The sequence below is a fragment of the Odocoileus virginianus genome, chromosome 22, assembly GCF_023699985.2.
Source record: "Odocoileus virginianus isolate 20LAN1187 ecotype Illinois chromosome 22, Ovbor_1.2, whole genome shotgun sequence".
NCBI classification, from domain to species: Eukaryota; Metazoa; Chordata; class Mammalia; order Artiodactyla; family Cervidae; genus Odocoileus; species Odocoileus virginianus.
In genome coordinates this window covers 48,047,158-48,063,251 of record NC_069695.1, presented here as the reverse complement: position 1 = coordinate 48,063,251, position 16,094 = coordinate 48,047,158, and the positions used below count along the sequence as shown (strand labels likewise).

Below are 16,094 nucleotides of genomic sequence, written 5' to 3'. Positions count from 1 at the left end.
GCTCAACATTTTGTTCATGAGATGCATCCATGCAGTGCCCTCCACAAAAGTGTATGCGTTCTCATTGCCATAGCAATATAGCACATTGCTATAGCATCCATCTGGAGGAGGAAATGGCAGCCCACTCTAGTATTCTTGCCTGGAAAAATCCCATGGACAGAGGAGCCTGGTGGGCTACAGTCTGTGGGGTTGCAGAGAGTCGGACACAACTGAGTAACTAAACACACACACACACACACACACATAGTATCCATCCTGATATTAGACATTTGAGTTGTTTAATTTTTCACAAGCAGACTTGTTACAGACATTCTTGTACTTGCCTTTTGGTGAGAACGTGTATGCATAATACATAAGGCCTATCTATATATAATATGTAGTTCACTTGGAAAACTTTCTAAGAACATGTCATATTTAATATAGAACCTTCTACACGTCAAGGAAATTCATCACCACTGGAGACACAGAAGCAGGAAAAACACACTTTTTTATTAATATTTAAAATGTACTTCATATTATACTGTGTTTACTAAATACAAGTTTTAGCATTTGTAACTTTAGCCTGTGTTCTTTTAATTTTTTTTTTCAATTTTGTATTGGGGTATAGCCAATTAACAAGGTTGTGATGGTTTCAGGGGAGCAGCAAGGGGCCTCAGTGATACACACACATGTATCCATTCTCCCCCAAACCCCGCTCCCATCCAGGCCGCCACCTAACACTCAGCAGAGTTCCCTGTGCTCTATGGCGGGTCCTCGTCGGCTATCCAGTTTAAACCTGGCAGCCTGTTTTCTGTATAAAAAAATCTCTTTACAGATTTTTTTGGACCATTTTCAGTCAATGCTCTATTCTGATCATTTTCAGATTGTCTAGGTCAGTGGTGTGCAATGGAAATATAATGCAAGTGACATATATAGCTTTAAATTTTCTAGTAGTCACTGAAAAATAAACATGAAATTAATTTTAATGTATTTTATGAGTTCATACATAAAGTATTACAATTTCAACATAATTAAGATGAGAAACTTTACTGTCTTCATAGTCCAATGCATATTTACATTTTTCCAGCCACATAAACATTTTCCAGTAACTGAATCAAGTATTGGATTTAACATTTATTAAACTACCATCACACTAGCCACATGTGACTAGTGGTTGTTACTGGAAAGAACAGGCCTAGGTCAAGAGTGGTTTGTTGTCCTCCCCTCCCCTTAAGCTGTGATAAAAATTAAAGAATTTTTTCTTTTACATCCTGTGGAAGGCAAAATTTTGAAATAGACTGAGAATTTTTTAGTCTACTTCTTTTGGGAAGATTCCTTTGTGCTTTCCTCTCAATTATGCTGTGCACTTAAAACTGCTCTTAAAAAATAAAGCCTTTTTAAAAAAATGCAACATAGATTTTTGCTCATGGCACACATGCTGATGGTAGTAACATTCAATCCAATGATGAAGTTGTTTTACACAAGGTACAAGAGATGAAGACGGCATGGCTAGTTCACCAGGGAACGGTTGCTAGTGGTGCCTCGGGAGGGGAGGATGGGACTAATGGCAGCGGTTAGAGGTAACAACAATGAAAATACTAGCACGGAGTGTAGAGCTGAAATTTTATCCTGTATCCCAGTGAGCAGCGGTAAAGTGAAAGTAATCTGACTTTGTAATAAAATTCTAAATGGTATTTCTGAAACATTCATCTAGGAAGTGATGCAGAGTGCCTTAGAAGGGAAACTCGAAGCTAGGAGCCCAATTACTCAAGCAAGAGAAGGTGAGGCCCTGACCTGGGGATAATAGAGAAGGAGAAAATGGGGGTGGACTGAAGAGACACTGAGGTAATAAAAGCAACAAGATGTTGTGAGCAGTCAGATATGGAAAATATTCGGTAGGGAAGTACCTAGCCTAACTTCCAGGGAAATTGGCCAAACATTTGTACCATCAGCCAAAATAAGGTGAGTGAAAAAGGAGACAAGGGAGAGAGGGAGAAAATTCTAGAGTGGAAAGGAATCCTAAGAGGTAGTGTCCTTTTACAGAAAGAATTCCAGCTCTGGAATCTGAGACTTGGTTTCCAACAGCAATTTCATCATTTTCAATTGTTAAACAAATTACCTCTGAGCCTCTAGACCCTCATTTATACTATTTCTTACTTTGAGAACTTTCATGAGGAATGAATATTTATGTATGTAGAATAAATTAGATGCTCAGTTTAAAAGTATATGTATTTGAATGCCTGCACTGGATGCTATGCTGACCACATAAACAAGATGAAACCTAGAGTTTGCTCTCGATCAGATTACAACTTAATCTTCCGGTCTTTAGGAATAATAGTGTTTTATTTTCTTGGGCTCCAAAACTCACTGCAGATGGTGACTGCAGCCATGAAATTAAAAGACACTCCTTGGAAGAAAAGCTATGACAAACCTAGACAGCATATTAAAAAGCAGGGACATTACTTTACCTCCAAAGCTCTGTCTAGTGAAAGCTATGGTTTTTCCCGTGGTCATGTATGGATGTGAGAGTTGGAACACAAAGAAAGCTGAGCACCAGAAGAATTGATGCTTTTGAATGGTGGTGTTGGAGAAGACTCCTGAGAGTCACTTGGGCAGCAAGGAGATCAAACCAATCCAACCTAAAAGAAATCAGTCCTGAATATTCATTGAAAGGACTGATGCTGAAGCTGAAGTTCCAGTACTTTGGTCACCTCATGTGAAGAACTGACTCACTGGAAAAGGCCCTGATACTGGGAGGGATCAAAGAGAAGGAGAAGGGGAGAACAGAATCAGATGGTTGGATGGCATCACCATCTTGATGGACATGAGTTTGAGCAAGCTGCGGGAGTTAAGGATGGACAGGGAAGCCTGGGGTACTGCAGTCCGTGGGGTCGCAAAGAGTCTGGCACGAATGAGTGAACTGAACTGACTAATGAGCCTTCTGCCTCATAGAATTTTGAACCTATGGTGGGTGAATGGGCTGACATCATAATCCATTTTTGTTCTCATAACACACATTCAATAATTGGTAGAAGTAGTTCCTGCAGCGATCAGTATCATATAAAACTAAATAGCTTTTACGAATAACTTTTATGTAGAAAACCACACAGCAATATAAATATTTTATAGCAGGTAGTTTACTTATTTCAAAAATCAGGAAACTGGAACAAATCGTAAAAAAATTACATCCCATGATTAACTTCATGTTTTCAAGTTTCAAGGGAAACACTTTTTAAAAGGAAGGCTTAGCTGGCAAAAACACATTACTGGAGTTTACTCCTGTGAAACAGATCTCGCAGGTTGCAAACGGGGGTCAAAGAAAATTCCAAATTCATTCTGCAAATACATGTAGGGTCACTCGACATCCAGAGTCTTCCATCTTTCTGCCCACTGTTAAGACCCGTCTTTTTTCAGGAATCTTAACTACCAACTGAATAAGAGCTGTAGGTGAAAGAGATGGCAGGATTACACCCCTAGCCTTGCCAGTCTGCCTCGTCTTCCGTTCAAAGTCTGGCGCGCATTTAACTTCCGGGAAAGGACCCCTTGCCACCCACGCCCGCACCCTAAGTTCCCACGCTCCCGGAGGCAGTCCCGGGGGCGGAGGCTTCGTGGCCCCGATCACGCATGCGTGCCAGCCCGCTCGTGCGTGCCGGCCGCGCGCAGGCACCACGGCTCCGCGCACGCTCAGAGGCGAAGGTAGGCGGGGCCTGGGCGGGTGTTGGAGGCCGGCTCGCCCCGCCCGCGCCCACAGCTCCGCGCTTCCCTTCCGCGGCCCGGCCGGCCGGCTTCCCCTTCCGGGCGTGCAGGCGGCGGCCGCCGGTCCTCGTTTCTGTGGCGGCCGCTGAGTCGGCTCTGGCAGCGCCTGTGCGGCGAGCATGGCAGCTCGGAGGCGCGGGCCCGCCCTGCGGCTCTGCGCCGCAGGTAGAGGCCGCGGGGGCGGTGCGGGCGGGCGCGGGGACCGTCTCCAGGGGGGAAGAGGCCTGCGCGGCCGCCGAGATACCTTCCCGTCTCGGGTCCCGGGTCCCGACACCGAGCGGGTGCCGTGGGGCCCTTAACCAGGCACGGCTCCGCCGGTGACGCGCGCCTTCCGACCGGCCGCTCCGGCCGTCGGGGCGGCAGGGGCTTCGCGGAGCGCGGGCTCCTTTGGCAGGCGTCGAGGGCACTCCTTCCCGGCGCGCGCGCACACCTGGCCAGCTCGGAGGCATCCTCGCCCGCGCCGGCGCATCCTGGCCGGGCCCCGGGCTGTGCGGTGTGGTCTGGGGACCGGCTGGTCCTGCTCAGTCTCGGCCCCGCGTCGCCGTCCTCCCGACGACGGGTCCACTCGCACCGTTTAGCTCCCACCGCCTGCCTAACGCTGCTCTGTGATCAGTGTTAAGAGTCCAACCCAGTTTTGTTTCTGTCAATTTGGAGGTGGGGGGGACAATATTTTGGATGGCGTTTGAAGTTTATCTCTGAGATCATTGCTTCTAGAGGAAAAGAAATATAGACAATGTTCACATCTACCCCAAAAAGATGAGATGGCGAAAAACAGGATGAAAGTAAAAATATATTTAAAAGGAACTTCCGTCCTTTAGAATTACTGGCCTAGGTAGAACTTGCTGTCACCACATGGCCATAAATATTTATTAAAGAGGTGAACGACTTATGCTTTTGCCTAATTTGTGTCCTAGGATGGATGAATGGTGTTTTTTTTTTTGGGAGGTTGTAAAAAACCAGAAACATAGGTGAATAAGCATATAATGTAAGCCACAAGATAAATTAGCATGTATTTTACTGTATACATTTTGTCTTTTGTTTTCAGTTTTTCTGCTGGATCTGGCTTTCTGTAAAGGACATGTGGAAGATCTAGATGACTCGTGAGTTTATCTGTTTTTAAATAGTATCTTCATTTCTTCCAGCTGTGATGTTATCTGAATACTGGTATGAGTCCACTATTTTTTTAAATAACACTTGTTTTATTGAGCACGTAAATCTGTGGTACGTAATTTGCTAATTTTGTTTGGAGATAGATTTTTTTTCCTTTGAAGTGTAGTTGATTTATAATATTATATTAGTTTCTAGTGCACTACATTGTGTGAATCTAATCCTTTAATAGCAGACAATGGCCAATGCTTACCTAGCACCGGTTTTGCTCCAGGAGTTGCACAAAATGGGATTGCACTCGGCAGAGTTTTATGAGCAGTCATAAGAGTAAAAACTGGCAGAGTCTTCTGTTTTACCTGTACATTGTTAGTCACTGCTGAGTGGGTGCTGGAGTTTGGTAACCATCCAGTAACACAGCGGGAATCACCAGACCTTGCTTGTCGTTGGTGAGGAGTCTGGCTTCAGACCAGCATCCTGTGTGTGGCTTTGGGGCCTGAGCATGGGCAGTGACACGGCTTTTCCTGGCAGGGCCCTGGGGGGAAGCTGCCCTCCCCGCCCCAGATGTGGCGCACAGACAGTGCACCGTGGTCTCTGGGATGGGGTGAGCCATAGTCATGGACTCGGGGCCCCCCAGCGTCTCCTGTGTGCGTGTCTGCATTCTCAGCCTGCGGGCCCCTTGTGGAGACCTGCTGGTGGGGGCCTCGCCTCAGGCATTTCTTAGGGAAACCTCCTTGTTGAGGGGCTTGGTGGAGACCCTTTCTGCAGGTGGACCCGGTACCTCTCCTCCCTCCCCTCTGCGTGTGGGTCCTCCTCGAGGAGGCAGACGCCTTTGGTTCGGGCCTCCTCCGGGGTGAGATGCATCTCTCAGTGCTGAGGAGCTGGCAGCTCCTTTCTGCCTGCTGGCCTGCACGGGCGCAGTGAGTGAGTCAAGTCAACTCGCCGTTTGGCTGGTTGTCCTCGTTCGCCACGCCTGCCCGCAGCAGGGTGCTCTGCTGAGCAGAGAGCCCCAGGGTCCCGAGGAACGCTCAGCAGCCTTCCTGGTGGGCATCGGGCGCCCTCGTGGATTGTTGACGGGCGCTTCGATTCTCAGAGAAGCTGCTGGGAACTCAGGTGAGTTTGGTAAAGTGCGTGGTGCCTAGAAGGGTGTGGCACCCCAGACCTGCTCCTCTCGGAGGAGGAGGAGGAAGCCAGGTGAGCCGCTGCAGGAGCCCGGACCCTGACTCTCCTCAACCCTGCTGAGCTGACAGGGCTGGCCCTCCTGTGATGCACTTCCCGGGTGGTAAAGAAGCCGCCTGCCAGTGCGGGAGACTCAGGTTTGATCCCTGGGTCAGGAGGATCCTCTGGAGAAGGGAATGGCCAGCCACTCCAGGATTCTTGCCTGGGAAATTCTTGCAGAAGAGCCTGGCGGGATACAGACCACAGGGTTGCAAAGAGTCGGGCATGACTGAGCGACTAAACAACAACAGTCTCCTGTAAGTGAAAAGCTTGTCTGGCCCACCTTCCTAGTGTCCGTGGCCACCTGAACCTCCTGTGAGCTCCGGGTTCTGTGGTGAGGGATCAAGGACACTGGGCAAGGAGGCCATTCACTGGGCCCAGGTTCTGGGTTTATGCTTTCTGTTCCTGCTTATTACTGGGCCCCTGTGGAGATGAGACACTGGGTGTCTGTGTCTCTGCCCCGATAGACACTCTGTTCTGTCTGCGACACTCACCAGAATGGCCCTGTGCTGACTAAGGGAAATAGCCAACGAGCATTCCGTGCTGTCAGCTGAACGCGGGGACTGAATTATTCTTTATCGCAGAGTGAGCGGACGTGCAGCTCATTGCCTCCTGGGCCCACAAGAGGATGGCCCTTGGAAATTCAGGCACCGTCCTAGCTTGGGCGGGTGAGCAGGGATTGCCTCAGCTGAAGAAGACTGAACTGGCATGAGAAGGCTGCCCTGCTTGTCTAACCCTGGCCGGCGCTAAAACACCTCCCTAGGGACTGATGACCACGCTGGGCCAGTGTTCTCAGCAGATGGAGCGCCTTGGCTCCTCATCCCCCCGTAGGGACCCCTGGATCCTGACTGCAGATGACTCTGTCTCTGGGTTGGGTCCAGCCAGCCCCATGCTTTGCAGTGACTTGGGCCTCACTGTCAGGCCTTGTGAGACCTTGTTTGCTGTGCAGGTTCCCCGAGGGCACTGGATCTGGTGATGTCTAGGCTTTGCAGCCCAAGCCACGCATCAGTGAGCGCAGTCATGGATGTACAGGTCACCCTCCATATTAGCCCTGATCCTCAGGGGTGCTGAGCATCTTAGTGAACAGTTACAGGACCAGTCTGACCAGCTGAAGTAGGGGTCAGGGTCACCATGGCCCAGATGACACCTCTCAGGCGAGCAGTCTGGGGTCTCACGGCAGCAGTTTCCTGGTTGGGTGCTGCCTGTTAGCCCTGCATGTTTGAACATGCTGTCTGCCCCTTTCCTTTACTTGTTGCCCGTTTACAGTTACTGACACCTTCCTCTCCACGTGGGGCCCTGTCTGGGATTCCGTACCAGTCAGCTCCTTCCCATCGACGGGAGAGGAGAGAGGCTATTAAGCATCAGATGATGGGAGACGGTGGCCCCCACCATTTACCTTTGGGTGCAGAGCTGCCTGCAGACATCAAGAATAATGGCCATCAGTGAGAGCATTCTGGCTGAACAATTTGCTTAAGGTGGCCATGACACCTGGGTAGCCCCACAAGATGAATATAAAATAGAATTTTTTACCGTAAACCCCAAGGGAGTAGAGTGAAAACATTTGGGTTCCCCAGCCTGGGAGCCAGTTAAAGGCGCTGCCCTTGTCCACAGACGGCTGCAGCTGGGTGGATGTGAGCACCCGGGAGCTCCGGCCTGGGGAGTGTGTCCTCTCTGTCTTACCTGTAAGGTTAAGGATCTTACTAAAGTATTCCCCTAGAGAGCTTCTGTCATTCATCCAGTATAAATTGAATACAGATCACTGTGTGAGGCATGGGTAGTTGAAAACAAATGCACTTCTTTCTTGATTAGTGTGTTTATGGTTTGCTAACATGTATATAACCACAGCGTGTGGAAATTGATGAGAATCATAAAGGGGGTGAAGGTGATGCGGAGAGATTGATTCTAGCTTTGAGTAGTTTAGGAAGGCATTATGGAGTTAGCAGTGCTTTTGACTGCTAGGATTTGAATATGAAAAACTACAGTAGAAGCTCAAATAAACATTGTGAGTTTATCTGCGGTAGGTGCCATAGTCTGAAAATCTTAGGGGGTGTCTGTCTGGAAAGGTAAGCTGGAGCCAGATTAGTGTAGCCGTCTGTACTTTTTTTTCGTAGTTGGGGGAAGGGACCTTGAAGAAAACAAATATGAGTAACATGGTCAGAACTGGGTTTTAGGAGAATTCTTTGACTGTAGAGTATTGTGTTGGGGTTCCCAGGGCACCCCTAGGCTCAGCAGTCGACTAGGAGCCCTCACGGGACTCAGTCGAAGTGAGCGAACGCACAGCACCATCAGCAGAGGGAAAGGCCCCGTGGGGCGGATTCCAGGGGAGCCAGGAGCAACTTCCCAAGAGTCGGCTCTCGGTAGAGTTGCACAGGACATGCTTAATTTCTCCATTAGGAGTTGTAACCGCGTGTGACATGGTACCCATCGAGGAGGCTCATTGGAGACTCTGCCCAGGAACTTTTCGTGGAGATTGGCCATGTCAGCACCCCTCTGCATAGCCGTTACGAGACTCCCTGAAGAAAGGTGGCTGTTCATCGTATAACCACACTGTTTGTGCGGCGGCGAACCAGTGAGCCGCCCTTAACAGGAAATGGGGGGAACCCTCCTGAGAGTCAGGTTCCCAGATCCCGCCCAGCGGCCAGGCCTGCCAGCAGACTTCCTCAGGCTCACCCCCACCCCCGCCCCCCTCTGTTCCCTGTTAGGCCCAGGTGTAAGTGGAGGAGAGGGGCTCCAAGCTGAAGCATTTACGTTTCTACAGTCCCACTCGAATTTTTCCTCCTAATTTATCATTGCTCTTGTCTTATTAAGGTGTTTATGGATATGATCTAGAGGTCACTGAGTAAAACACTTAAAGTAAAACTTATTGAAAAATTTGTCCCGTGACCCTGTATTTATCAATTTGTTATCTTTACCTGTGCTATTCTGTTGTAAAGTGGAAACCTACAGTCAAGATCTGTGTTCTTGTTTTTTAGGTTTAAAGAAAATCGAAAAGATGACATTTGGCTTGTAGATGTGAGTATGTAAATTTTTTGTACAGATCAACCATCCCTCCCGTTTTAAATGTGACTTCCCATTCTCCTCACCCAAATATGGTAACAGATGGTACCAGTGTGCATAACCCACTTTGTCTTCTCAGGTAGTACTATCGGGGATTTTATATTAAAGTGAACCTCAGAGCCTTAGGATCTCTGGCAGGGGGACCTGTTTTTGATGAAATTCTCACGAGGTCCACTTGTGCATTATGTCCGAGGGCGATTATAGTATGGTTTTATCACAGAATTCACTCTCAGTGTTTAATTTCATCCAAGAGATTGAGTATATTAGTATCACTTGGCAATCAAAGTCATATTTCATCTTGATAGAGAATCAGCTTTCCATCTTTACCTTGCTGTGATGTTTTGAATGTGTTTCAACCCTGTGATGTCTGGGGTGCATTTTGACATGCCTCAGTGAGAAAGTGGGGTGAGTGGCAGCAAGAGAGATGGAATGAGACGGGCAGAGCTGACGGTCACTGAAGCCAGGCAGCGAGGCGTAAAGGTCACTGGTTTGTCTGTCTCCCTAGATACAGGTTTGAACATTTCCATAGGCTGATATTACAAGAGAGTTAAATCTTACTTCATAAAAGTGCAACACACAGTTTTTGTTATGCTCCCTAACGGGAGGCACCTAAGTACCACCCCAACCATCTGGTGGTTCTGAAGAAGGAAGAACCAGGATTTTAGTTTCATCAGCCTGACTTGTCACTGTGCCAAACTGTCTTCCCAGTGGTTATACTTATAGGAGCAGAGTCACCTACTGTGTTATGGTTTTTGCAATAGAAATAAGTTGATGCTTGTCATTAACACTTAAGGGGTGTGCATGTGATATATGAAGTGTATTTGGTGGTTTAATTTTATATCTAACATGGACATACTCATTTGGGAGCAAAGATGTTTTTATTTTTTTTTGCAAAGATGTTTTTAATCGTAAATCATCTATTTTAAATAGATATCAGTAGCCATTTAAACTGACTTTAAAGTGATATCAGTATTGAGTTATATCCTAGAAGTTGACATGTCTAGGTTTGTGTGTATGTGTTTATTTTGTAACCACTTTAAAAGTTATATTTAGACTTTTGGTCCAAAATAGATTATTATCCAATCGTTTAGTAAAAAAGATTCTTGTACAGTTAGGATTGACATCCACAGTAGTACAGCATCTTAGTGGTTTTCTCTCTTTTTTTTTTAAAACAAGTTTTATGCACCATGGTGTGGCCATTGTAAAAAGCTGGAACCAATTTGGAATGAAGTTGGTCTTGAGATGAAAAGCATCGGTTCTCCAGTGAAAGTGGGAAAGATGGATGCTACTTCCTATTCCAGTAAGCAGCTACTCGATTTATTATTTTTCTGTTCTCATAATGCACGTGTTTTAATTACAGGAAGCAGTCTTTAAGGTAACAGGAAGAAGAGATTTCAGACTGTATTTTACGAGTTAGATGGGTTAACCATTGAGTGTGTGATGTGCAGTCTGTGTTAATCTTATACTTAATACAGTTATAGAGCCCCTGTTTCTACTGGGAGCCCACTTGAGATAATCAGTTGTCTGAGGCAGCTACAGGAGATGGAGTGTTGAACTCTGGATGTCGCTGTGAGGGTGAAGAATGAGAGTTGGTTGTCTGAGCAGCTGAGTGGCATGGTCTAGGAGTCCACAGGCGCTTGAAGGATGAGGCGAGCTAACATGCGAGTAGGGATCAGGAGAGTGCTCACGTTAGAGAGGGTGTTACAGCGAAATTGTAGCGCTGTCGATGAGTTCAGTGAGTCTGCACCAGACACGAGAGTGTCTTCAGGCAGAGGCTGGCAGGCTGCAGCCCTGGACAGGCGTCCCCGCTGGCTTTGTGCACGGAGCTCCTCTGAAACAGTCTCTCCTGTGTTTACTGTTGTCTGTGTGGCTGTTTCTGTGACCCGGAGGCAGAATCAAGTAGTTACAACAGAGACTGTCGCCCCACAAAGCCTAAAATGTTTATTATCAGACCCTGTGCAGGTAAAGTTTACCAATACCTGTCTTAAAGGGTTTGGGAAAAGGCAGAATTAAGTTCAGAGAATATGAGGTGTCACACAGACTTGGGGAGAGCATGGCTCAAAAAGTAGATCAGATCCTGCTCTGCCTGCTGCTGTTTTCCTGTGGCCCGAGGAACGTTTCTTAACATTTAACAAATTGCTAAACTTTGATTTCTGCACCAGTGAGTATTTAATCACGATGCATTTTGCTGTGGTTGTTTTGAGACTAGAATGATATACAGTCCCTTGTCGTGCGCAATAAAATGTGGGTTCCTTTTTCCATTAATTAATGAAGGAAGTGGAAGTATGACATATGAAATGCATATTTCATTTTAGGAAGTCAGCATTGTACTCTAGGTGTAAATTTAGGAGAAGACAGACCTGTGTTTTAAATCCAGGTCAGTCATCTCTTACTTTTGTGGCTTTGGGGGAGCTCCTAACCTCTCTGAATGTTAGCGCCCTTGTCTGTAAATGAGAGAGGGATAATTCTCAAGGTTGTGAGGATTGTATTAATATTTCTTATTCAGAAGCCCTAGCACAATGGCTTGCACTTGTTAAGTGTTGAGGATAATACCAGACTTTAAGAACCTCTCAGGTGGGACAAGGTGTTTTGGGTTTTGTCAGTTGTCAATAGAGAGCTAACATACATTTTTGAGAAGGCAGATGATTTGATAATGCTTTTGGCAGAAACATGTAGGATGAAAAGAGCAGTTATAGACAAAAAGATTATCTAAGCTGACTTTTGTATGCATCTTGATATAGGATACTGGGAGGCCAGACTTGAGTGGTGGGCAGGAGAGTAAAGAGACAATAATTCTTAATAGACATTTGCAAGGGTTAAATCACAGATTTGATAGATTAGCTCTGGTATAAAGAAAAACAATTGAAAATAATAGTGTAAGAGTCTTAGCAAAACTCACACTGGAACTATATTACCATTACCAGGAAAAAAACAATTATATGTAATTCTGTATTTATGTGTTAGTAGCTGTTTCAACTTTGCGGTTTTTGCTTTATTATGCTTGAGAATATGGGGAACTAGAGTGCAGGTGAGATATTAGAACTAGAGTTGTTGAGTCACACAAGTGAACTGCTGTGACCTTAGGAGGGGTGAGATGGATGGTAAGAAGTTAGAGAAGATAATATGGTCGAGTGGGTATTTCCTGAAGTAATCTTTCACAATGTTTAAGGAATTACTCCTTTTAACTTGTGAAAGTAAATGCTTCTGTCTAGGCATGTATGTTGACTAGATGTGCATACATGTACATTTGTCTATGTTGTAATGCATTCGTTTCACTGAGTCAAAGGGTAGTCAATAAACAAGTAAATTGTCGTGTTTAGTGTTTGATGTCAGCGATGGATGCATTTTTCACCTTATAGAATCAAGATGTTTTGTTTGCTATGGAAGAAAGAAATACCATCTTCCTTAAAAAAAAAAAAAGTTAAGTATTCAAAAACTACTGTTTAGAGATTGCAAATATATTTTTGGCACATAATTCTTAAAGCTTTCTCGAATATTTCAGGGCAGCTCAAATGCAGGCATTTTAGTAGAACTTGGACTCAAACAGGTGAAGAAATTGATTCCCTTTTCAGGCTAGCTGTGGGCAGTGTTCTGCCTCTGACGGTGGAGCACTGGAGGACTGGCAGTTTCCTGCACGTCTCCTCCATCCCCCTGGGGAGCTTTGCAGGTGGTCACGGCATCAGTGTTTCCCAGCATTTAGTCTGCAGGCTGCCTGTGTTAGGATACCCGGGTGCTCAGTATGAATTGAGATTCCAAAGGCCCACACCTCCCCTACCAAATGAAATTCAGATTGAGTCATGAGAATCTGTATTTTTAACGTGGACTTCAGGTGATTCTGCTGCATACTTGAGTTAGAGAATCATTGAAGTAAAGTATAATTTTGATGGATCGTCCTAGGATTTCAGTTTGGCGTGGGATTGGATTATTCAGTGATCAAGTAGAGAAAATCTCTTAGACGACTTGAGGGTAGCTTAGTTCTCAATCATGTAATTGCAGTGATTGAAATGAACACCATCATATTCAATCCAGCAAGTCTCTGTGTATAGAATTGTTGAATGGGAGAGATTTGAACTTTCCTGATTTATCCTGCAATATGTATTTGGAATTTTATCAGGTATTTCTTGATGGCATGGTTTTAACTTGTTATACAACTTCTTAATGTTATTTGATGTATTATGTTCAGTGTAAATTCATATGTTACTTTGGCCTTTCTTATTCTACATATTCTTTAAAAAATGAGGACAAAAATGTTCTCATCGAAAAGTTAAAATGTTACCATGTTACCAGTAATCCCGTACTGATTTCTATTGTGAAACCACTGAAAATTCCACTTATTCCTCTGCCTGAGTGTGACATCATTTTATATAAAGATCATATTTTACCTCTTTGTGATGTATAAACTTTCAAGGGCATTTGGCCAATAAGATTCTTATTCTGTGATTCCATATATATTTGCACATCAGTCATACGTTTCTAGATTATAAGCCCTTATAGTCAGTGACTATTTTTCAAGGTTGTTCTGACTTGGTCTGGTGGACATTTGGGGCCAGATGATGTTTTGTGGGGAGAAGAGTTTCCTGTGCATTGTTGGGTGTTCAGCCCCATCCTTGGTCTCTGCTCACGGGATGTTGGTAGCTCCCTTCTCCCTCCCCCATCACTGTCAGCTGATACCCAATCAGGGATGGAAGTTAATGTTCAAAGAACCCAGTGGCTAAAGAGTGGGTGGCATCAACTCCATCTTACAGGCAAGAAAAGTCAGGTCCAGGAGATTAAGTGATGGCACAAGTGTGCAGTTGGGATTCTCTCACTGCGGCCTGTTAGAACCGTAACATCAGCTATAAAATTCCACCGCCATTTTTCTCATCGATTGCATATTTCATTTTATTTGACTTGTGTACAAATATTACACTGAGTTATGTAAGCAGTTGCTACTAGCTATACCCTCCCTCTCCAGATCAGTTAAATTTGTCTCTATATTTTGGCACTTCTTAATGAGGTGCAGTTGAAGGTAATCAGGGCCTATGTTTGCCTGCCTTCTTAATTTGAGGTGAGGAGCATTAAGAACATATTTACTCACATAACTATATTTTTACTTGGAAGAGGGCAGTCTTAATAACAAGAGTATTCAGTTAGAATATCCTTGACCCAGAAGTATTTGCAAATGATATGACCAATAAGGGTTTAATACCAAAATATAGAAACAGCTTATATCAAAAAAAACTCTGTATCAAAAAAACTACCTGATTTAAAAATGGGCAGAAGACCTAAATAGACAGTTCTCTCAAAAAGACATATGGATGACAAATAGGAACATGAAAAGATGTTTAACATCACTAATTATTAGAGAAATGCAAATCAAAGCCACAAAGGCATGTCACCTCTCACCTCTCAGAATGGCCATTATCAAAAAGTCTACAAATAACTAATGTCGGCAAGAATGTGGAGAAAACAGTTGTGTGCTGTAGGTGGGAATTAAACTGATGTAGCCACTTTGGAAAACAGTATGGAGGTTCCTTAAAAAACTAAAACTAGAACTACCCTATGATCCAACAATCCCACTCCTGGGTATATATTTGGAAAAAATGGATAACTCTTAATTTGAAAAGATACATGCACCCCATTTGCAGCACTATTGCTGCAATGGAAACAGTCCAAGTGCCCATCAACAGGTGATTGGTTTAAGAAGATGTGCTACACACACACACATATACATACACAGTGAATATTTAGTCATGAAAAAGAATGAAATTCTGCCATTTGCAGCCACATGAATGGACCTAAAAAGTAGTATGCTTAGTGAAATAAGGCAGACAAAAAACGATAAATATTGTATGTTATCACTTGTTTGTGGAATCTGACAAATAAAACCAATGTATATGTTAATATCAAAACTGAAATGGACTCAGATAATAACAAACCAAGTTTGGATGTTGGTAGGGGGAGGGAAGGAAGGCGGGGCGAGATAGGAACGTGGGGTTAAGAGCTACGGAGCAGTGTGTAAATAAGCAACAAGGTCACGTACAGCACAGGGCAATGCAGCCGTGTTTCATAACAACCTTAGGCAGAGTACAGTCCGTGAAAATACGGAGTCACTATGCTGTAACTAATATTGAACGCCAGCTCTGCTTCAATTATATATATGTATGTGTTGAAACGTGACAGAATTAAGTGCTAAGTTAGAGGGAGGTGCAGATACATTGTGTAATTGGCCTCAGCTCACAGGGCTGTTCAGACAGGACCTGTGTCTTCGTATATATGCACCAGGTTCTTACTTCTGTCACCCCATTCTTTGTGTCACCTCTGATAAAAGCTGTTGTTGATCACTGGCCAGAACCTTCTGGTCACCTCTCTCCATGTTTAAGGGAGAAGGTCTAGAATTGAAAAAGGAAGGAGGAGAGATTTTCTGTACTATTTGCTACAAATTCACTTTGTTTTTTTCTTGTGAATTGCTGTGGGGAAGAGAAACCAAAATTAATGATTACTAAAGTGATTGGTAAAGCAGCACCCAGTTTTTTTATACCCAACTATCATAAAAAATATTGTGGAAATAAAACAGAGGGAGTGATTATATGAGTAAATAAAGTATTCTTTGCATAAATTAGGATAGTTGTGTAAATATATTGTGTTTTGTCTGCTGACTGAGAATATTTTATTTCTTTTTTCCTGTCCTAGTTGCCTTAGATCTGTAAAGGAGTATAGTTTTTATTTTCTGTAGTGATTACTATGCCTCTTAAAGTCCTCTGATTCTCCGTTGTTTCCTTATTTTTCTTACTATTTTTTGTTTTCCTTAAAAAGATGCCATTGTAGTGACTGTATCTTATTTTAATTAACGTGAGGATTTCACAGTCATCTTTGAAGTAACTGAAATTATTAATACTCTAGGTTATTACAAAAGCAGAAACTTTTAAAACAAGTAATGTTGCTTTTAGATCATAAATTGTTTTTGCAATTACAGTTCATGTTTTTAAAATTAAAGTACA

At 44.3% G+C, this 16,094-nt stretch overlaps 1 protein-coding gene across 3 annotated transcripts in view; it reads left to right on the top strand.

The window, feature by feature from the left end:
* The first annotated feature begins 3,681 nt into the window (after positions 1–3,681).
* Positions 3,682–16,094, top strand: part of TMX3 (thioredoxin related transmembrane protein 3) — a 36,540-nt gene continuing 24,127 nt past the window's right edge. For 2 of the 3 annotated variants that reach the window (XM_020895436.2, XM_070452933.1), the window contains exons 1-4: positions 3,682–3,900; positions 4,781–4,835; positions 9,030–9,069; positions 10,291–10,414. In XM_020895436.2, the coding sequence (XP_020751095.1) occupies positions 3,855–3,900; positions 4,781–4,835; positions 9,030–9,069; positions 10,291–10,414 (265 nt within the window). In that variant the 5' untranslated portion in view covers positions 3,682–3,854. Of the gene's footprint in view, positions 3,901–4,780; positions 4,836–9,029; positions 9,070–10,290; positions 10,415–16,094 lie in introns of those variants that run through there. The other variant, XM_070452932.1, reaches the window with a different exon arrangement.